The sequence below is a fragment of the Bufo bufo genome, chromosome 6 (assembly GCF_905171765.1).
Source record: "Bufo bufo chromosome 6, aBufBuf1.1, whole genome shotgun sequence".
NCBI classification, from domain to species: domain Eukaryota; kingdom Metazoa; phylum Chordata; class Amphibia; order Anura; family Bufonidae; genus Bufo; species Bufo bufo.
The window spans coordinates 284,664,743-284,689,000 of NC_053394.1; the positions used below are offsets into that span (position 1 = coordinate 284,664,743).

Sequence of the window (24,258 nt, forward strand, 5' to 3'; positions counted from 1 at the left end):
TCTGTGGCTTCAGTTCCTTGCTTGGTCCTCTTGTGTTCACATGCTTCTAAGACTGCTGCTGCTTCTGGTTCCTGATCCTGGCTTCGTCTGACTACCCTGCTGGTTCCTGATCCTGGCTTCGTCTGACTACCCTGCTGGTTCCTGATCCTGGCTTCGTCTGACTACCCTGCTGGTTCCTGATCCTGGCTTCGTCTGACTACCCTTCTGGTTCCTGACCTCTGGCTTCGCAAAGACTCTGCTCGGTTTCACCATCCGTTTGGACTTTTGCTTTACAGCTTTATTTTCAATAAAGCCTTCTTATTTTCACTTATCTCTTGTTGTACGTCTGGTTCATGGTTCCGTGACATTCTCCTCCTCAGCTGTTTCTTGTCTGCCACTCCCAACCTCCTTATATTCTCCCTTCACTCTTCTCTAGTTGCCAGTTATAGAGCTTCCTGCCTGGACATCTATACTGACCCACTGGAGTTGTGAATCCTGGTTGTCGTTCCAGAGTGCTACCCTCCGGATCCCTGTTGGGCTTCTTGTTGTCTCCTGTTGTCGCCCACCTGGGATTATATGTTGAGTTTGTATTGTCTGTCCTTCCCTTGGTGTTTTCCTTTAGAGCTAGTGGTGCGGACTAGTGTTCCCACCGCCCTGTTCACTATCTAGGGCTCAGCTTAGGGAAAGCCAGGGCTTTAGGCACGTGATCGGCGTACGGGTGAGGAACCCGTCTAGGGACGTCAGGGCAGCCAGGTGCCAGCCGCTAGGTGAGTCAGGGGTCACCACCTTCCCTCTCACTTGGGCAGGGCCTTCCTTGTTCCCTCCCTCTGTGTCACGTATGTGATACTCACGCCAACCGTGATATCGGCCCAGTTCTCCATGAACTCAAACCCTTCCTTCCTGCACCAGCTTCTGAGCCACTTATTTAACTCCCTAAGCTCCAGTTGTCTCTCTGGTGACGCTCATGGCACTGGTAGTATTTCTGAAAACACTACCTTGGAGGTCCTGGACTTGAGCTATTCTCCTAGTTTCCTAAAATCATTTTTAAGGACCTTCCATCTCATCCTGACTTTATCATTGGTGCCAATGTGTACCATGACCCAGCAATCTGTCAATCCGATCCGCAATATGCCGAACCTGAGCACCTGGAAGACAACACACTGTTCGGCATTCATGGTCTCGGCGACAGATGACCCTGTCTGTCCTCTTAATAATAGAGTCCCCTACCACCAGCATCTGTTTAACCTTTGCTGCACTCCTTTTCCCATCCTTCCTGCAGCGGGCTTCCCTGGGCTTTCATCCCTAATATCAGCCAAACAGGTATATTTACTAGGGCGTTCCAGCTCAGGACTAGCCTCCCTGGCACTTTCCCCTCTACCCCTTCTTCCTACATTAAACCAACTGCTGACCTGATAGTCCTGAGCTTGCCCTCCTCCTCCCACATTCATTTCACTGACCTCAGTTTTGCAATGCCCCTAAGTATTTCAAGCTGCTTATTTAGATCCAAGATCTGGGCTTCCAAATATGCAACGTGATTGCATCTAGTGCAAATGTATTCACCCTCAAATGGCTCTTCAAGGCACGTATACATTGCACAGGACACACACTTAGTAGCATTGTCCATGGAGCACATGTTTAGATGGGGATGAACAGTAAAGAAGGAAAACAGTAAAAAGAAGGAAAACAGTAAATGAGTTAGAAAATCTATCAAACCTTAGTTTTAATACAGAATGAATGTCTAAGAGCGGCTTATCTCCTGGTAGAACATAGGAACAGATATATTGAAGTCTAGCATGGACATTCAGGTGAAGTCAATGGGCATTCAGGTGGCCGCCGTACACATCATATTGTTTGCCCAACCCGTTGTCTGCCAGATTATTGCTAACGAGCGTTCATAGGAATATCCGTTAGCGATGATGATCTGCCTGTGTAATACTGCTGCCGATTACCCGATGAACGAGCAAACACTCATTCATCGGGCAGTCTCAATCTTTAGTCATACTTAAAAATAATTTCTTGCCGGCGGCAGATTGTGCTGTCTTAGGCCTCATGCACATGGCCGTGGCCATATTGCGGCCCGCAAACAGCAGGTCCGCAATACAAGGGCATTGGCCATGTGCCCCCAGCATCACGGATGCGGACCCATTCACTTAAAATTATATAACTTGTTTAGGTTGCTCAGATTTACTAGGTGTATGTCAGCCAAAAACGATGACTATGTAATTGGTACGGGGGCCGCCCGAATGTTCCCATAATGGCAGATGTCAGAAGAGACCAGGATCAGGCAGGTTGGATTTCAACTTGTCCTATTATTTTGTTCTCAAGAGAGGGAAGACTGACAGCAGCTAAGTTTACTCTCTCTATTGAGAACACATGCACTCTCAGCCGAGCATGAAAGTGTATGGGGGGAGTCGGAGCTGTTGGCCGAGCACTCATCTACAGTGTACTGCTAGCCTTAGATGTCTATTTACAGGTCACACAGCAGGACCCACCAGTCACAATTCATGGGTGCCTGCCAGATCATATTGTGTAATTAAGCTGGCCATAGGCATTAGATTTTTGCCATGGCTGTGCAGACTGGCATACCCTCTGCCAACATCTGCTGTGGAAATGGAACAGGGATACTGTAAGAAGTACCAGAGCTGGCTTAACAGCTGCTGTGTCTCCTACCTCTATAGAAATTAACATGGAAGGTGGTTTCAGCACAAATTTGGCCTGGTTTCCGGCACCGAATCTGCGCTGAAAATACTCTGTCTGAACATAACCTGAAGAGTCTGCTGTGATCACTGTGACACCCAGTGATCATGAAAAACAGGCTATTACTGTAGAAAGCAGGTTGTATACCGTGCTAATAAATAGCTGCTGACTACCCACACATAGAGAAATATCTACAGATAAAAATCAAAAAGTGTGCAAACCTGAGTTTAAAACATGTCACCAAGCTTTATTAATGAATATTCTTATTTACATGGCACCTGTTATTTATGTTTTGCTATGTAAACCCTGTAGAGAATTGGCCCTTTTCCCTTTATCCTAAAATCCAGTTTTTGGGGGGCACTCCCTGATACTCAAATGATACCAGATTTATAGATCAGATATTAACATTGATCTACTTAAGCATCAGTATAATACCTCAGCACTTCATATCATAGTGTGGACCAAAGCCAAAATTTTTGGGCACAACGACTTCTGATGGGTCACACAGGTTCTAGTGAATCCGTCTCTCTAATGAATGAATCCATATTTCTTAATATTTGTTGTCTAAAGTCCCAAACATTTTTACTTATAGTATCATTCATCACATCTCGTCTGTACTCGATATAATTTTATATTTATTTTTTAACCCCTCCCCCCCCCACCACCACCAGAGATCTGTCTAAAGGGCTCAACTTGAGAGACGAGCAGTGAAATGCGACTCCAATCTAGGAAGGCCAGGCAGAGACTGGAAATCAGTGCTAAGGAGGAGCAAGGGAAGGAGGCAGGACTGATGAGGGTTGCTTACACACAAAGGCTTCAGAGACAGAAAGAGAGAAGGCGAAGTAGAGACAGGAATATGAACAGTCAGAAGTAGGTTACAGAGCTGATTATAGAAACCGGGGCAGAGACGTTGGCGTAGGCACAGCCACAAGGAGAGACAGAGGGTGGGGAACTAGCAGGGAATAGTCAGGGGTTGCAATGCCAGGCTTCTGGAGAACGATATGTGGGGGGAAGCAGAAAAAGTATCAGCCAGAACCTGAAGTGGCTGTGGAGCAGGAGGTCCAGTGTGCCAGGAGCCATGAGACGAGAGCCTTCAAGAAGATGGGTAAGTCTTGTGCATGTATGGACCTTAATGATTGGAAATCAGAGTAGATGTGTATAGGTTGCACAGGCACAGATGAGACATAGGGGTCACAGGGTGGGAGGGGGGTAGGGTTGTCACTGTATTAGTTATTTAGTTACATAGAGTCAAATGTTATGCAGAAAATGAGAATCCATGTGTATGCCATGCATGATAATTGTAAAAACATAAATGACAGCAAGTAATTATATACATATACACGCACGAACGCATACATACCGGCATGAGTCTGAGATAGATATACAATAACCTTGATTATCTAGTATCCATGGGATCTTTAAAGGGCTAGGATAAATCAGGCGGCAAGTGCACTGTCAGCTCTTGAAGCAGATGTGTTGGAAGCAGGAAAAATGGGCAAGCAGAACTTTGACAAGGGCCAGATTGTGATGGCTGGACACTGGGTCAGAGCATCTTCAAAACAGCGGGGCTTGTAGAGTGTTTCTGGAGGTTAGTACCTCCAACATGAACAAATGGTGTACTAGCTAAAGAGTCATGGAGGCCAAAGGATTATTGGTGCGCATGGGGAGTGAATCTCACAGAAGAACTATTTGGATGTAACTTAAATTGCTGAAAAAGTTTATGTTGCCTGTGATAGAAAGGTGTCAGAAAACACAGTGCATTGCAGCTTGTTGTGCATGGGGCTGACCCCTGTTCACCACTGAATGAACCTACAGTGGGCACATGAACATCACAACAGGGCCATGGAAGAATGGATGAAGGCGGCCTTGTCCTATTAATAATTCTTTCTTTTATATCGTGTGTGTGTCACTTAGGGTACTTTCACACTAGCGTTATTAGAATTCGGCAGGCAGTTAGACTTATTCATTGAAATACCGGATCCGTCTTTCCGGAATAAAGGATCCGGTATTTCATTTTTTCAAAGGTAGAGAGAACTGCGCATGAGCAGACCTGATAACCGTATCCGGCAGCGCGGCAATTTCCAGAACACTTTGTACCGGATCCGGCATTAATACATTTCAATGGCAAGTGCGGTAGTGTTCCGGGATTTTGGCCGGAAAAAATATTGCAGCATGCTGCGGTATTTTGTTTGGTCAAATACCATACAAGGGACGAAACGGAAGACATCCTGATGCATACTGAACGGATTGCTTTCCATTCAGAATGCATTAGGACAAAACGTATGCCTTTTTTTCCCGGTATTGAGACCCTTTACCGGATTTCAATACCGGAAAAGAATAACGCTAGTGTGAAAGTACCCTTACATGGGGGAGTAGATGTCACCGGGATGCACTATAGGAGGAAAGTAAGCAAGTGGAGGCAGTGTGATGCTCTGGGCAATGTTCTGCTGGGAGCTGGGTCCTAGCATTCATATATTACTTGGACACGTACCACCCACCTAAGCATTGTTGTAGACCAAGTACATCCCGTCATAACATATCTATTTCCTAATGGTGATGGCCTGTTTCAGCAGTATTATGCACGCCCACACTGCAAAAAAATTTCAGGAGTGGTTTGAGGATCATCCCAAAATGTTTACGGTGTTGATTTGACCTCCAAATTCTACAGATCTCAGTCTGATTAGACTACTTTCACACTTGCAGCAGAGTGATCCAGCAAGCAGTTCCGTCGCCGGAACTGCCTGCCGGATACAGCAAAATGTATGCCTACTGATGGAATTTGTAAGACTAATCAGGATCCTGATCCGTCTTACAAATGCATTGAAATGCCGGATCTGTCTTTCCGGTGTCATCCGGAAAAACGGATCTGGCATTTATTTTTTTCACGTATTTTTCAGTCTACGCATGCGCAGATCGGAAGGACGGATCCGGCATTCCGTTATTTTGAATGCACTAATACATTCCTATGGAAAAAAAATGCCGGATCTGGCATTCAGGCAAGTGTTCAGTTCAGCCGGAGATGAAACCGTAGAATGCAGCGGTTTTATCTTTGTCCTGATCAGTCAAAAAGACTGAACTGAAGACATCCTGAACTGATTGCTCTCCATTCAGAATGCATGGGGATAAAACTAATCAGTTATTTTCCAGTATAGAGACCCTAGGACGGAACTCTGTGCCGGAAAAGAAAAACGCTAGTGTGAAAGTACCCTTAATATGGAAAAACAAGTTTAATCAATGAAGTTCCCATACAAGAGTTAAAGCTGCTAACATCTTGATACCACAGGACGCCTTTAGAGGTCTTGTGAAGTCCCAGCCTCAGTGGTTTACAGCTGTTTTGGCGGCATGGGGCCACCTGCAGAATATTGAGTTTTAATGTTATGGCTGATGTACTGTATATATTAGTGAATGTAAACACTTGTTGAATAAATTGTTGTCCCCTTAATTAGCTCGTTGAATGTCATGTCCTTGTGTAAACCCAGTCTCTAGCTAATGTCTAACAGAAAACACACAACTAAGCGCATAAGTATACTAAAATGCTGATAAGACACTTGGAATGTTGTCCAAAATATTATTAAATCAAAGCTTTTGGTAGGGTCACATTAGATTTTACATTCATTGTGCTAGTGGAGAAGGCAAAAGTTTATATATTGAGAGTATGAATATGAAGTGGAATAAAAATTTAGTTGCTTTGAAATTCCAGTAGAAACTTTGGCAGTGTAAGTGCAGGCAGTCACATTGGAAAGTATGTGGATGGCCTCTTACACCTCAGTAACACACAATTAAGGACAACATAAAAAATGCTTAAATAGGCATGTTTCGCCTTGCCCAGAAGTCATCGACTGGTAAATATAAGAAGACACACCTACTAAATTAACATGTTACAAGAGCTTGCTAATGAATGACTTAAAGGCATTTAACCCCTTATTAAAAATTTTCGGCAATTTTTGTTCTAAAATGCGACCTGTCAGGTTGATGTTCTGATGGCTGGATGTATAGCAGTTATCTCTAAATTCCTAACAGCTCATAAACACTAATTTTAGCCATATTCTTATCAAGCGGATCAGAATATGGCTTAAAGGGGTTGTCTAGGTTCAGAGCTGCCTCCCCTTCTTCCCCCACTAAGCCCCTCTGACATGAGCATCGGAGCATTTCATTCTCCGATGCTCTCCCTTGCCCTGTGGGATATCTCGCAGTGTAAGGGCTGTTTGTTGATATTATTACACTGCTAGGCGGAGCAGTGTTCCCAGTGACGTCACTGAAGGGTGGGATTTAGCGCTGCCCTAGCCATTTTTCAACCTAGGGCAGCACTAAAGGCTGCCCATTAGTGCCGGTGACGTCACCAGGTTTATTGCTAGGCGGAAGCGTCCACCTAGCTTTCCCCATGGAGAGACCTGGTACGTCTCCAGAAACAGCCCTTGCCCTGTGCGATTCAGTGCAGGGCATGGGAGAGCATCGGAGCATGTCAGAGGTGCAGAGTAGGGGAAGAAGGGTATATGTCCAGGTTCAACTCGTAACCCGGACAACCTCTTTCAATGATGAGCTGTTAGGAGATCAGAGATAAGGTTTATACATCCAGCCATTAGAATTTCAACCTGATAGGACCTGATAGTGTAAAACTGAAAGTAATACTCTACAGTTAGACTGAAACTTAACCCTGAAACTGCTGAACATTTTTTTTTTTAATAAAGACCAGTTGAAAAAATTATTTTTAGCCCAATGTGAGTAAAATGCAATCATAAAAAATTGTCCACAAAGGTGTTCTTGGCTTTAAAAAAAAACACATCTTGAGCTGTCAGGTCAAATGTGCAGTAAGGAAATGAAAAAAGTGACAGCTATAATCTACAAGGTGAAATTATCACATTGTTTGTTGCCTAATTTTCTCAAGGGAACACACACAGGAAACCCATAATCCAGTCATTATCACTTCATAATGATACTGTACCTTGAAGCCTAACTGGTTACCATGGAACTGTGGAACAGTAGTCATCACATTGTGTGTGTATATAATATATTTTATTATACATACTGTGTATATAATATTTACTCTATATGGAGAAAAGTATTGGGGGACACCTCTTTAAATTTAGGGGTTTCATTCAGTCTCATTGCCACAGGTGTATAAAATCCAGCCCCTAGCCATGCTGTCTGTCTTTACAAACATTTGTGAAAAAATGCCTCATTCTAAAGAGCTCACTGAATTAGAGTGTGATACTGTGATAGGATGTTGCTGTTAGATATTTCACCATCAGCTGTGAATGGTATTATTACAAAGTGGAAGTTTTTATAAATCAAAGTGGCTGACCACGTAAAGCAGAGCGTGGTCGGCAAGTTCTTAGGTACATAGGGGGACACTGTGCGCCAGAAACTCATGTCTACACCAGCTAGGAGCTTTAAAAGTCGCAAATTGTGGTGGAAAAACATTAATATATGTCCCCCACAGTGCATAAAAGTCACCAACACTATGGAAATGGATATCAGTTATATGCAACTGTACAAAGACTGCACCCAAAAATAGTGAATCATGTAAATGATGTATGTAGAGTAGTGTTATCACATACTTGTAAATAGAGGTGTGGAAGGGTTATCATCCAACAGTAACTTTGTTAGCAAGTGATCCCTCCTTATACTGTGTAAATGGAGTCTGCAAGGTGCAGTCCCCAGAAGGACTACTGCAAAGGTTTAATTGTCATTGACAGTGTTGCATTTCAATGTTTATTGAGTTAAATGTAATTCATGTACGTGCACTTAATGGCATTGCATGGACAACATATGATTAACATCTTGGCAAATTGTGTTTGGTTGCCAGGAGATGAACCTGGTCTGCTCCCTGGTTTAGTTAGTCTAGGTCTAGCTGAACTACTATGAAGACCTAAATGTGTTAGCTCCTGACAACTAGGCCAAAATTCCGGTGAGGCCCAAAGACTGGTGAGGTCCCCCACTATTCAGCTATTTGAGAAGGCAGCGGCGCTTGCACTACCACCACGGCCTTCTCTCAGCTTTTTCTAGGCCAGTGACGACACGTTAATCGGTCACATGGCCTTGGCGCAGCTCAGCCCCATTCAAGCGAAGCTGATGCCGCATGTAGCATCAGTCTGTGTGGCCTTACTCTTATTCTTTTACACTGAAACATCTAGGACATTAACCTGGGATATGAATAATTGACTAAATTGTTATTTTTTAAAGTTGAAGGGGTGTATGCATTGAATCAACTGAAGTCGTTGGAAGGTGGAAACCATGTCCTACAAGTCTTTCTTAAAGACCAACCTGATAGTGTCTTTTCTCCTATGGAATCAATCGATCATACATGTCAAAATGCAACAATTCCTCCCAACATCTGCTGTAGTTAGGTTTGGCTGAAATTTATTTAATGTATTTGGCCCACTTTAGGGGAGCTTCTGAGACAGCCATAGCCCTGAATGCAGGTTCTCTAGAGCGGGTCATAAGAGGGGTCTAGAATTGCGTGGAGCACCAATAATCAGCAGGTGTTGGAGAGCGCCCATGTTTTAGCTCAGAATGCCCTATGTAGACATATAGGGTTACCTAGGGCAGACAAGCCATTTCTTATAATCTAATTCTTTTAATTTCTCAGCGTTAACTGGTTTCTATACAAATCATTCCACCAAACCTGTTTTACTTCCAGCCACTTCCGCCACTTATTACCTATTAGCACACCAGAGCAGAATGTCATTACGTAAGGGATGAAAGCAGGAAGCACAGGTAAATGTTCTAGCTTTATGTGATTTGTCATGTGCATTTGGATCAGATGTACAACGTGATCTAACATGCACCAGTGAATCACTGCATTGCATACAGGTATATTACATCAGATTGCAGTGGACTTTCCATGTGTTAAACTGGTGACTGTTCACTGGAGCAGTGACTTGATCTAATCTGAGTTCGGGTAGTACAGTCACGTGCCTTGCTAGATTTAGAACTAGGCCTAAGGGCTGCATAATAGGAAAGATTATTCTTGTCTATCTAAGGCATTGTAAATAAAGTGTGCACAATAATATTCCCATATAGGAGTATGATTGCTGCCTGGCATCTGAACCCACTGGTGCCCAGCTGTTACTGCTAGGGAAACCCTACAGGTGGTTGTATATTTTTTTTCTGCAGTGGCATTCAAATGAATAGGCAACCATGTAATACATACTCATTCCGAGTTCACTCAAGAATGATGCTCCTTGCAGCACTCTCCACTCCGGCTAATAAAGGGCACTCCTGGAATTTGCCCTAATAGGAAAGAGGAACTATCTTACCCTCAGTCCATTTCAGCTCTAACTTACATATTAAAGTGCCCCTGGTGGCTGAGATTCAGTCATTGCATGTCACTCCGAATCCAGCTTTCTTATGTCTTAGCTTGGCTTGGGGGATATTCTTGATAAGTGTTGCTTAGGCCAAGTTCACACTTTAGTTATTTGTTCAGTTATTTCCATCAGTTAGGGTACTTTCACATTAGCGGCAGGGGAGTCCGGCAGGCTGTTCTGGCGGGTGAACAGCCTGTCGGATCCGTCCTGCCACTAGTTCACGTGTCCCCCCGGACTGCTGCTCCGTCCCCGTTGACTATAATGGGGGCGGAGTTCCGGCGGCAGCACGGCAGCGCACGGCGAGAGGCAGCCGGACTAAAAGTACGACATGCAGTACTTTTAGTCCGGCTGCCTCTCGCCGTGCTGCCGCCGGAACTCCGCCCCCACCCCCATTATAGTCAATGGGTATGGAGCGGCAGCCCGGGGGCACACGTGAACTAGTGGCAGGATGGATCCGACAGGCTGTTCACCCGCCTGAACAGCCTGCCGGACTCCCCTGCTGCTAGTGTGAAACTAGCCTTAGGGCTCATTTAGACGGCCGTATGCTGTCCGCAAAAATGTGGATCTTTTTTTTTGCAGACAGTTCAGCATGTCCACAAAAAACGGATTGCATCCTGCATTTTTGCGGACCCGTAGACTTCAATGGGGTCACGTGCTCATTTTCACAGACAAGTATATGACATGTTTTATTTGTTTTGCGGAGTCATAGACCCGAAGAAAAGGGCCCCATAGAGGTGAATGGGTCCGCATCTAATCCGCAAAAAAAAAACGGATCCTCATTTTTTTGGAACAGCATACAGCCCTCTGAATGGCCCTTGTCGTGAGCCAAAACTAGTAGTGAAACCTACTCAGAGATAAGGTAAAATGGAGCACCTGTTCTGTGTTTTTGACCGGCACCTGGTTTTGGGTCACAATCACTGAGGGAATAACTGAAGTGTGAACCCTGCCTTAGTAAAGCTTAGATGCTGATAGTCCTGAATGCACATATCTGAGATCATCAGATCTCAAAGTGAGAGTTCCATGGATGGAAGCCAACCTGTGTGATAATCAAAAGTCATATCAATAGTGTACTTCCCTTGCTTCAGTCTGTGCATAGTTAAAGGGCTTCTGTCACCCCCAAAACACATTTTTCATTTTTGGGCTTGTTAAAATCCTTATTGAATGACTATTCCCTATGTAGGGCTCTTACCTTGGTCTGTGGCTTCGTTTCATAAAAAATCGATCTTTTAAAATATGCAAATGACTTCACTACCAGCAAGTAGGGCGTCTACTTGCTGGTAGCCGCCACATCCTCCTTTTAAAAAACCGCCCCCTCCTCCTGTTGATTGACAGGGCCAGCGAGCGCTCTCCTCCTCCGGCTGGCCCTGTCAGCATTTCAAATCCCGCGCCTGTCTTCATTCGGCGCAGGCGCTCTGAGAGAAGGACGCTCGCCTCTTCAGCACTCCCTCAGTGCGCCTGCGCCGATGACATCACCGAAAGAGAAGATGTCATCGGTGCAGGCACACTGAGGGAGTGCTGAGGAGGCGAGCGTCCTTCTCTCAGAGCGCCTGCGCCGAATGAAGACAGGCGCGGGATTTGAAATGCTGACAGGGCCAGCCGGAGGAGGAGAGCGCTCGCTGGCCCTGTCAATCAACAGGAGGAGGGGGCGGTTTTTTAAAAGGAGGATGCGGCGGCTACCAGCAAGTAGACGCCCTACTTGCTGGTAGTGAAGTCATTTGCATATTTTAAAAGATCGATTTTTAATGAAACGAAGCCACAGACCAAGGTAAGAGCCCTACATAGGGAATAGTCGTTCAATAAGGATTTTAACAAGCCCGAAAATGAAAAATGTGTTTTGCGGGTGACAGAAGCCCTTTAAGCCTCATGCACACAACCATATATGTTTTGCAATCCGCAAAATATGGATACCGGCCGTGCATGCTGCCTTTTTTTTCTCATTTCTGTAGAAATGTCGTATCCATGTCCGCAAAATGGATAGGACGGTGTGCTGTCTGCATTTTTTTCGGCCCAATTGAAATGAATGGGTCCTCATCCGATCTACAAAAAATGCGTATCAGATGCAGAAAATATACATGGTCGTGTGCATGAGCCCTTATTATGACACTTTATCACTTGCTTCGAACTGCATATTTTTTATATTGTGAACATGAGATAAAAAGTCACACATGTGGGTTGTCCAAGATGATGCTTCTAGCAATCCACCTTCTGGTCACTCTCCCATTCTATAGCGTTGTAAGGTATAATGGCACCAGATCTACCATAGATCGTGCAATTCAGTCATTTAAAGAGCTATTTCTACAAAGGCGTTTTACCGGATTGTACAATTGATATTACCACCATATTAGAGTTCCATCATATATTATGCTTCCTGGCCATCTTCTTTTAGAGAACCATCCTCTAGTCTAGGAGACCATTTTCAGTGCACTTTTGGGCAGGTATCCCTCCTTTATTTGCTGACCCATAGCCCAACCTGTTCAGGTCTACAAACGTCACCTGTAAATAAGTGATACTTGAAAAGGTACAAATATCTCCAGATTTTTATCAAAGTGGACATCATTGGTATTGTATTATATAATGTTTTTCCTAATAGTGATTGATCATAAGCAATGTAATATTAGCTAAACAGATGCCATGTGGTTGGTTGGATGATTATGCAGACATTATTTTAGTTACAGGCCGAACATGCAAGTTTATATTTAGTTACTGAGTGACCATGTAAAGATTTATCTACATGCTGACTCTTCTCGTAGAACCTGATTTCCTATCCAGTCCTCACTGGATTTTTTCACATTGATTGCTGTCTTAAACAGAAAAACAAATGCACGTTCGCAATGTGTCACAAGACCCAATAATAGAGTGATTGATGTTTGTTCCACACCCCTCTTTCTGGATCAACAAACACTGAATATATAATACACGGACGGTACTGTGCATTTTGGGATAAGAGAACACCGCAGGCAAAACTGCATCATGCACAATCCTCGGCTTCAAAGGGCCTCAGGACCTGCACTAGACATAAGATTTAGGGTTCATGCACACAGCGATAGCTGTTTTTGCAGTCCGCAAATAGCAAATCCGCAAAACACGGATAACAGTCATGTGCGTTCTGCATTTTGCGGAAGGGAGCATCCGGCCCTTTATAGAACTGTCCTTTCCTTGTCTGTAATATGGACAAAAATAGGACAGGTTCTATTTTTTGCGGCTACTGCGCAATGGACATATGGATGCGGACAGCACGCGGTGTGCTGTCTGCATCTATTGCAGCCCCATTGAAGTGAATGGGTCCACATCCAACCCGCAAAAAATGCAGATCGGATGTAAAAAATGGTCATGTGCATGAGCCCTTGGTGTCAGATTTTGCCCTTGAGTGTTCCTAATATTTTCCTTCAATGCTTCACAATTTTATGATCTTTGGTTTAAGCAAAATCTAGAATTTGTCATGTATATTTTATTATTGCTACTGGTTCTAATGATAGGTAAATTTAAAGAGGTTCATGCAGCTGTATGAGGATGAGGGATAGCAGTAGTCATCGCTTGTCCTCATACTGTGGAGGTGATCGCTGCATGTAAATGCAGCTTTTCACCTCTACTAATGAGCAGTCAATTGTCAGGAAGGAATCTTCTGTTCATCGCGCAAATGCGCCTTAAAGCATTGTAAGGGCTTGTTCACATCTGTGTTGACTTTTCCATTATTCTGTTCCATCAAAGAACAGAAAAACACGGATCCTTTAAGTGGATTGCATGATGGGTACAAATGGCTCACCTTTGTTTTTATCCATCATCTAGTGATGATAATGTTAAAAAAAAACAAAAAAATAAATAAAACTCCCTTCTGTCGCATATCGGAAAGAAAAGTTTTGCAGACGGGGTTTTCTTCTGCCAAAACTAGCATAACTGAGCATACCTGATGCTTAAAAGCACACTTTTAAACGAATGGTTCCCATCTCCGACATGAAAATTCAGTAGTCTGTTTCGGCAGCATGCCATGTTATTTATCCGTCAGAAACCCATTGGATTTCATTATATAGTCAATAACCTGTCAGATCCACCAGTGTCTGGTTATGCTGGATACGGAAACTCTGCTGGAACAGATTACTGGATTTACATGCCGGAGATGTGAACATAGCCTAAAACGGACATGTTTCCGTTTTCCTGTGCCTCTATCAGTGTGCAGGGTTGTATTATTATAGTTGCTGCTCCCTATTAGCAGTATTAGCAGTAGAGCTGCATTTGTAGAGCAGAGGTGTGCAACCTCTGGTATTGCAGCAGTTACCTAAGCATGGTGGGAGTTGTAGTTTGCATGGTGCAGGCATGTAGGCACAGACAAATGTCGAAAGTTTCTCAACTTCATGAGTTGTGCTCAGGTAAAATGTAGATACAAATTTGTATCAGTGACTTCAAGCCTCTGATACAAGTTCTGCAGTTGATATCCACCAGTATTAAAGGGGTTCTCCTATTGGTTGAAATAAACAATAAAAACACTCAGAATGGCTTAAAAAATGTCTGATCCTTCATGCGCCCTTCCTTTCCAACACTTCACATTCCTGTTTCAGTCTCTACTACCTGGTCAATATGAGTTCTTTTAACTTAAGCAATTCTGAGCATTTTTTATACCGACTTTTGAGAAGTGACATCAGGAAACTTTTAAAAAGGGCTGTTGAAAGCAACATGCCTTATGCTCTGCCCTTTAATATATAACATCCCCAACCTGCGTTATGTGATCAGACTCCCTAATCAAATACAGAACCCAGACCTGATCCTCTGAACAAATACAGATACCAGAACCCCTAAATAAAGACCACAGACAAGAGTACCCCATAAAACAGACCCCAAACCAGAGTGCAGGAAATAGGAGAGAATGTGACGCCCACTCAGGAGATATTCTAGCTCTTCTAGGAGCCCAAGGGATCTCCCCCTTTCCAGGAGTTTCCTGGACATTTGGCTAGAGTTGGCAAGTATGGTATCAAGGAGAGACACGTTCACACAATTTTTTTTACACCAAGCCACACCTCTAAATCCACACCTCTAATTCCTGACCCAGTGTCTCCACACAGTAATTATTCCCCCTTACTGTCCCCACACAGTCGAATGCTATTTTAGAGCCCCTAGATAGTAGTTATGCTCCCTTAAAGCTCGCTTCACAGTAGAATGCCCCTTAATTCCCCCACACAGTAGAATGTGCAATAGAGCCGGATTGGGGTATGCACTCTGACGCCAATAATATGCAATGGCAGAGCCAGGTGTAGGTGATAGTCTATGGTTTTGTTTGTGACGCCAATTGCAGCGTGCGCAGGGTACTGTCGCAGGGCCCTTTAAGGTGTTGTAACTCACGTACCAGGTTAGGAATGCCAGAGTGGTGTAATGTCTCTGTGTGGTAATGGTAATAGTGTCAACGGTGTCTCCTACCTGGGTATGGCTGGACTCCTGTATCCTGGCTCACTTGCAATAAAATGAGTGTTGTGCTAGTAGGAGTAATTGAGGAATTTAGTAGCAGTAAATGAGATCCAGACCTTTGGTAAAGTTCAAACTGGTCTTTACTTGTTGAAGCATAAATCCAAGTGAGATACAGCATTAGTCTGAAGTCCCAGCAGGTATTGGCAATGTGTGGCAGGGATATATATCTTCTGCTCTATCATGTGCCTGGAGCTCTTTGCATGATAAGGCTACTTTCACACTAGCGTTCGGGGCTCCGCTTGTGAGTTCCGTTTAAAGGCTCTCACAAGCGGCCCCGAACTGATCCGTCCAGCCCTAATGCATTCTGAGTGGATGCGGATCCGCTCAGAATGCATCAGTCTGGCTCCGTTTGTCCTCCGCTCCGCTCAGCAGGCGGACACCTGAACGCAGCTTGCAGCGTTCGGGTGTCCGCCTGGCCGTGCGGAGGCAAACGGATCCGTCCAGACTTACAATGTAAGTCAATGGGGACGGATCCGTTTGAAGTTGACACAGTATGGCTCAATTTTCAAACGGATCCGTCCCCCATTGACTTTCAATGTAAAGTCAAAATGGATCCGTTTGCATTATCATGAACAAAAATATATATATATATATATATATTTTTTTTTTTTTGTTCATGGTAATGCAAACGGATCCGTTCTGAACGGATCTAAGCGTTTGCATATAGGTGCGGATCCGTCTGTGCAGATACCAGACGGATCCGAACTAAACGCAGGTGTGAAAGTAGCCTTAGTCGTCTGCTTGTGGCTATGTAATGTGGCAGGAATTTGTCTTCTGCAATTTCTATCATCTATCTATCATCTGCTGTCTTGGGAACTGACTTGCTAAGGAGGAATTTGGCTTATCCTGGGGTCTCTGGACGGTACTCACAGTTAACTTCACAGGGTATGCTTCTTTCTGGAATACTGGAGGTGGCTGCTTGCTTCTACCAGCTGAGGCTGCAAGGCTCAAGCTGGGGATGATGATCAATTGTCTCAGCCGAGACAAGATCCTGGCTTTGTATCCCTATAACTGGGAGCTCCTAACATGCACACCCTACCCCTAGCAGGGGGTGGGTTACACTAACCTAACTTCCTCTCCACCCATGAGGCAGGATGTGGGGACATTCCACACCTCCTCAAAGAGGGGGGGGGGGGACTAAACTGGAATGTACTATTCCAGTTCAGAAATACTAAACTGACACTAAGTCCTTGCCAGAACACATTGCTGCCACCTGCTGGTGAACATAGAGAATGAGAACAATATATATTTACAAGGCTTAGAATGCACAATTGTGAGGAAATTACATGAAATTACACAAGATGACAATGTTAACGCCCTTAAAAGGTTGTAGCAGGGTAGAAGAGTTTCGTAACATAACTCTGGGATGTTACATTCCCCCTTACTTCGAGTTAATCCGCCCTTGGCTTATGCTTAGGAGGGAGAGGAACCAGCTCTGGGGTACCCAAATAAGTACAAAGTGCTGCATGAATTACACATAATGACATACAAAGACAAACATAAAACAGCTATCCCAAGGTTCCTGCCCACATGAGTGGGGTGTCCTATTTAACAGTTTCCCTCTCTCGGTATAACCAGTGAACCAAATACTGCACCAAGCAAACATTACTGACTGACTTTGTAGTGTTCTGAGCCCTTTAAACACCAAAGAAAGCATGGGGGTGTCTTTACTCTGTAATCCCGCCATTATGCAATGAATTGCCCGCAACTGAAAGGGGGGCTTTATCCTGTATTCCCTTCCCGGCACCAAAGTCTGAAAAATATGGCTTATAGCACGATCACTATGGTGACTATGGGTAGCTAATATGTGGCTCTAAGGTTTGAGGCGCCATACCTTAGGCAAAGGCTCAGAAGGGGAGGTATTTAGCGTCTCCATGCGCTTCTGGCAGAGACAGGAGGAGGACATAGTAATCCCATGGAACTCCTGGAAGACACACCAGGATGGGGGTTTAGTCAGGGCCGGCTCCAGGTTCATGTGGGCCCTTGGGCGATAAATCCCAGTGGGCCCCCATGAGGCATTTTTTTACATTGACATGTCCCCCTGTGGCTCCTACACGGTATAATGACCCCCAGTGGCCCCTATACAGTATAATGACTACTAGTGGCCCTTCACACAGTATAATGAACCCCTAATTTCTCCCCCCACTGTATAATGACCACCTGTGGCCCTGCATTCAGAATAATAACCCCCAGTCGCCCCCATTTAGAATAATGACCCCCAGTAGCCCCCACACTGGGGGAATACTGTATGGAGGGGGCTCTGGGGGTATTTATACTGAATGGAGGGTCATTGGTGATCATTACTAAATGGGGGACACTGGGGGTCATTATACTATGTAAAGGGCCCTCACAGTATAATGACCCCACAGTGGCCCTCCATTCAGAATAATGACCCCCAGTCGCCCCCACACTGGGGGTTATACTGTATGGAGGGGGCACGAGGGGTTATTATATTTAATGGGGGCTCTGGTGGTCATTATGCTAAATGGAGGGTCAATGGGGATCATTATACTAAATGGGGGGCACTGGGAGTCATTATACTGTGTAAGGGACCCTCACAGTGTGATGAATGACCCCCCAGTGGCCCCCTCACATACCTATCATTGCAGGGGAGCTGGTGGTCCTGTCATTCACTAACCGCAGCTCCCAGCTCCCCACATGAACCTAGAGCCGGCCCTGAATGACCCCCAGTAGCCCCCACACGGGGGGAATACTGTATGGAGGGGGCTCTGGGGGTCATTATACTGAATGGAGGGTCATTGGTGATCATTATACTAAATGGGGGACACTGGGGGTCATTATACTATGTAAAGGGCCCTCACAGTATAATGACCCCACAGTGACCCTCCATTCAGAATAATGACCCCCAGTCGCCCCCACACTGGGGGTTATACTGTATGGAGGGGGCACGAGGGGTTATTATATTTAATGGGGGATCTGGTGGTCATTATGCTAAATGGAGGGTCAATGGGGATCATTATACTAAATGGGGGGCACTGGGAGTCCTTATACTGTGTAAGGGACCCTCACAGTGTGATGAATGACCCCCCAGTGGCCCCCTCACATACCTATCATTGCAGGGGAGCTGGTGGTCCTGTCATTCACTAACCGCAGCTCCCTGCGCTCCTTCTCTACGGCGGCCCGCTGCAGCAGTGAGCCAGGCCTGGAGGAGAGAAGGAGATGTGCAGTGATGGAGCTAGAACTGACTGGGCCCCACAGCGAAATTTAGTACGCCCCCCTCCCCCCCCAATGTGTGTTCACATTACGTTTTTCCTATCGGTTTGATGTATACACATGTGCAGCACTCCACGTTTTTGTATCCTGCAGAGTCAAGTAAAAAATGCATACGTTAACGTATATGTTTTTTTACCATGGAACTGTATGGTGAACGGACGCCACTGTACGGCATCAGTCTGAGGCATCTGTTAACGCATACATTTTCAGTATGCATTAAATGGATGGCAAAAATGTGATGTGAACCCAGCCCTAGTGTCAGAATAAGCCCCAGTACACAGCGGAGCAGCGTGGCGGAGAGGGGAGGCCGCCATGTACTGACAGAGCGCTACCTGGTCCTGGTGGTCAGGGATGAGGACTGTGCTTCCCAAGGATCATTTTCTACTGGGAAATACAGGGAACAGTATAATACACTAGAATCTATATAATATAACGATATTAGCCCCACCCCCCGAATAATCATACGATTAGGGGGTCATTTATTATATAGAAATACGTCTATATTAGGCGTATTTCTGACACAGATGTGGCGCAAAGGTCCTTAACACCGCAATCTGTATCTTTTCCCGCTCATGCCAGGTCTAAAAAAAGTGGTGTGGGCAGAAAGGGATACAGTTATGGCCATCCAGTTATTGGATACCACCGCCATATAGTGATAACACCGCCATATAGTGATAACACCGCCATATAGTGATAACACCGCCATATAGTGATAACACCGCCATACAAGGATAAAACCACCATACAGTGACCGGATAAAAGGGTATAAGAGGGCACAGTACAGGGAATGACTATGGGCACTGCACAGGGTGTGGTAGGAGGGCACAATGCAGGGTATAAAGGGGCACAGTACGGGGTGGGGGGCACAGTCACATGACCCTGTGATGTTAGAAGGTCCTTATGGTGAATGCGGTTCAGATGCCACCATAATGAGAGGAGTGAGACAGGGGCCCGGGGCCCTGGATGGACAGGAGGGGTGGACACAGCAAGTAGGTTGAAGGGGCTCTGAGGGGGATTCATACAAGAAGTAGGGGCAGGAGGTCTGTGCAGGGCAGCAATAGGAGATAGAAGGGTGGGACAGGAGCCCTGGATACATGAGGGAGGAAAGGAGACAGCAGGGGCTCCATAAGGGTGATATAGGACAGGATATGGGGGGGGGGGGCAGGTGTCATGGAGGCAATCAGCTTAATAAAACAGTAACACAACTAAATAGAATGAAGCAGCAGTGTCCCCCCCTTTCCTTCTGTCCCACAGAGAAGAGACAGTCACAGTGCAGACTCACTCACAGACTGTCTCCACACTTCTCTGCTCCAGCTCCAGCCGTGCGGTCTCTCTCCAGTCTCCTCAGGCAGCGTGTGTCCTGTGTAGAGGGGGCGTGTCCTGTGTAGAGGGGGCGTGTCCTGAGTCTCTGCAGCTCAGAGGGCCCACCAGAGGGGTACTGCGTATGTGAAATGACAGCAGTGAGAGCTCCCATCTGTATTGATGGAAGTGCTCATAGCAGCTCAGTGGGCCCCCCCAGGAGCATTGGGCCCCGGCACTTGCCCGGGGATGCCGGGTTATGACGCCGGCCCTGGGTTTAGTAGTCCCATTACCAATCCTGGCACATATAACAAGCGGGAAGGAGGGGTCTATGACTTCTAACCATTCCTGAAGCAGCGGGGTTACCCGTGTAGTTACTAGACCTGCCAGGACTTACCACTTGGTCCTACCCTGGGTACCCGGGACATATGACTCCAGGTGTAGGCCATTAGTATTAAGCGTCTGTATAAAGGCAGTCCGTGTAAAGAGAACAGAGCTGTAAGGCAAGACACACAAAAGTAAGCTGCTACTGCTCTGACTAAAGGCAAAAGTTAGTGCAGTTTCACAAATAGTGCATAAATTCACATTGCGGCATCTGTAAAAGAGTCCATACAATGGGCACAAGTACTTGAACGTTGCTCAACCTGTAAACATGTAAGCAAAATTAGTGCAATATTTAAACAGTATAAGTCACAAAGAGCTCAGGTACACGTTTGAGTCCTTTCTTTGGGTGCAAACTTGTAACGTTGCATAACTTGTATCAAGTAGGAAAAAAGCACAAAAATAAAAAATCATTTGTAATCCAACATGAAGTATGGTTTGGCTGATAGATGGAGTCCATTAAGTCCAGGCACAAAAAGGTGAGATAAAAAGGCCTAAATGTCAACAATAGACAGTAGGCAATTGTTGGTCCGTTGGGATCTCCGCAAGGAAATACACACTCCAGTATATTGTGGGTTTAGAGATTTTAATATTGAACATGTTGTATGTTATTTTATTTTTCTTAATATAGGTCATATTCTTGTCATTGTTGGCATCTAGTCTTTAGTGTTTCTGTTGCCTGTTCCTGTTTCCAGTGTGCTGCAGATTACATCAGGACTTCCCTGGCATTGATGCCAGCTCCAGCTCCAGAGAGAGAGAGTACCTAAGCCTAAGGCTTATTCAAGTTAAATGGGCTGTTTCTACTCTTGGCCATGGACTGTGGCTGGTATTACTAGCCTGAATTAGTTGAAATAGGCTTATCTGCAATATCCCAACAAGTCCCAAGGATCCATTTTATAAATTCAAAATGATTTGGTAACCTTATAATACATGGTTGTGTTCAGTCCATCACAACAGAAGTTCCCCTCTTAGAAGCTCTCCATCCTGGCTGATAAAAGGGATTCTGGGTGGTCACATTCACTCTAGTATGAGAGGACACTGAGATAATGGAAAGTGTAGGGCAGGGTCGTCAAACGGGGTCCTTTCATTTTTTCTACTTCAAAGATAAAGGATCTAAAGGGATAATGGATTGAACATATTTTTGATCCTACAGTGACAAACACTTAAGGGCATTTTACACTAATAGTTTATCGCTAACGAGCGTTTATAGTAACTCTCGTTCATTGGGTAATGTGATCATTTGTGCGAATACAAAAATCCTCGTTGCCTGACCGCAGATCATGCTGTGTAAACACGGTCTGCTGCCAGGAAACAAGTCTGTATAGGGAAGAGCTATGGCATTAGCGATCGTTCCTCTCCATATTCTGGAGGATATCGCTGCATGTAAATGCACTGGTCTCCTCCGCTAGCAAGCAGCAGATTGTCGGGAAGGAACGCTTCCCTCGCAACAATCTGCTGGTACATCGTCCCGTGTAAAGGGACCTTTATCCATTGTAAAAATAGGGCTTAACAAATTAGTGTAATTAGTGTAATCTTTAATTTAAAGGTATTTACATCCAAATCATGTGAACGGTGTAGGAATTACAACAGTTTGCATATGTGCCTCCCACTTGTCAAGGGACCAAAAGTAATGGGACAATTGGCTTCTCAGCTGTTCCATGGCCAGGTATGTGTTATTCCCTCATTATCCTAATTACAATGAGCAGATAAAAGGTCCAGAGTTAATTTCAAGTGTGCTATTTGCATTTGGAATCTGTTGCTGTCAACTCTCAAGATGAGATCCAAAGAGCTGTCACTATCAGTAAAGCAAGCCATCATTAGGCTGAAAAAACAAACAAAAATAACATCAGAGACATAGCAAAAACATTAGGCGTAGCCAAAACAACTGTTTGGAACATTCTTAAAAAGAAGGAACGCTCAGCAACACCAAAAGACCAGGAAGACCACGGAAAACAACTGTGGTGGATGACCGAAGAATTCTTTCCCTGGTGAAGAAAACACCCTTCACAACAGTTTTCCAGATCAAGAACACTCTCCAGGAGGTAGGTGTATGTGTGTCAAAGTCAAAAATCAAGAGAAGACTTCACCAAAGTAAATACAGAGGGTTCACCACAAGATGTAAACCATTGGTGAGCCTCAAAAACAGGAAGGCCAGATTAGAGTTTGCCAAACGACATCTAAAAAAGCCTTCACAGTTCTGGAACAACATCCTATGGACAGATGAGACCAAGATCAACTTGTACCAGAGTGATGGGAAGAGAAGAGTATGGAGAAGGAAAGGGACTGCTCATGATCCTAAGCATACCACATCATCAGTGAAGCATGGTGGTGGTAGTGTCATGACGTGGGCATGTATGGCTGCCAATGGAACTGGTTCTCTTGTATTTATTGATGATGTGACTGCTGACAAAAGCAGCAGGATGAATTCTGAAGTGTTTCGGGCAATATTATCTGCTCATATTCAGCCAAATGCTTCAGAACTCATTGGACAGCGCTTCACAGTGCAGATGGACAATGAACCAAAGCACACTGCAAAAGCAACCAAAGAGTTTTTTAAGGGAAAGAAGTGGAATGTTATGCAATGGCCAAGTCAATCACCGGACCTGAATCCGATTGAGCATGCATTTCACTTGCTGAAGACAAAACTGAAGGGAAAATGCCCCAAGAACAAGCAGGAACTGAAGACAGTTGCAGTAGAGGCCTGGCAGGGCATCACCAGGGATGAAACCCAGTGTCTGGTGATGTCTATGCGTTCCAGAATTCAGGCTGTAATTTACTGCAAAAGATTTGCAACCAAGTATTAAAAAGTGAAATTTTGATTTATGATTATTATTCTGTCCCATTACTTTTGGTTCCTTAACAAGTGGGAGGCACATATGCAAACTGTTGTAATTCCTGCACTGTTCACCTGATTTGGATGTAAATACCCTCAAATTAAAGCGGACAGTCTGCAGTTAAAGCACATCTTGTTTGTTTCATTTCAAATCCATTGTGATGGTGTATACAGGGAGTGCAGAATTATTAGGCAAGTTGTATTTTTGAGGATTAATTTTATTATTGAACAACAACCATGTTCTCAATGAACCCAAAAAACTCATTAATATCAAAGCTGAATATTTTTGGAAGTAGTTTTTAGTTTGTTTTTAGTTTTAGCTATTTTAGGGGGATATCTGTGTGTGCAGGTGACTATTACTGTGCATAATTATTAGGCAACTTAACAAAAAACAAATATATACCCATTTAAATTATTTATTTTTACCAGTGAAACCAATATAACATCTCAACATTCACAAATATACATTTCTGACATTCAAAAACAAAACAAAAACAAATCAGCGACCAATATAGCCACCTTTCTTTGCAAGGACACTCAAAAGCCTGCCATCCATGGATTTTGTCAGTGTTTTGATCTGTTCACCATCAACATTGCGTGCAGCAGCAACCACAGCCTCCCAGACACTGTTCAGAGAGGTGTACTGTTTTCCCTCCTTGTAAATCTCACATTTGATGATGGACCACAGGTTCTCAATGGGGTTCAGATCAGGTGAACAAGGAGGCCATGTCATTAGATTTTCTTCTTTTATACCCTTTCTTGCCAGCCACGCTGTGGAGTACTTGGACGCGTGTGATGGAGCATTGTCCTGCATGAAAATCATGTTTTTCTTAAAGGATGCAGACTTCTTCCTGTACCACTGCTTGAAGAAGGTGTCTTCCAGAAACTAGCAGTAGGACTGGGAGTTGAGCTTGACTCCATCCTCAACCCGAAAAGGCCCCACAAGCTCATCTTTGATGATACCAGCCCAAACCAGTACTCCACCTCCACCTTGCTGGCGTCTGAGTCGGACTGGAGCTCTCTGCCCTTTACCAATCCAGCCACGGGCCCATCCATCTGGCCCATCAAGACTCA

General features: G+C 44.7%; 1 protein-coding gene across 1 annotated transcript in view; it reads left to right on the forward strand.

Moving 5' to 3' along the window:
* The first annotated feature begins 3,490 nt into the window (after positions 1-3,490).
* Positions 3,491-24,258, forward strand: part of PLCD3 (phospholipase C delta 3) — a 101,331-nt gene continuing 80,563 nt past the window's right edge. The window contains 1 exon segment of the mRNA XM_040436596.1: positions 3,491-3,781. Within this exon segment, the coding sequence (XP_040292530.1) occupies positions 3,655-3,781 (127 nt within the window). The 5' untranslated portion in view covers positions 3,491-3,654.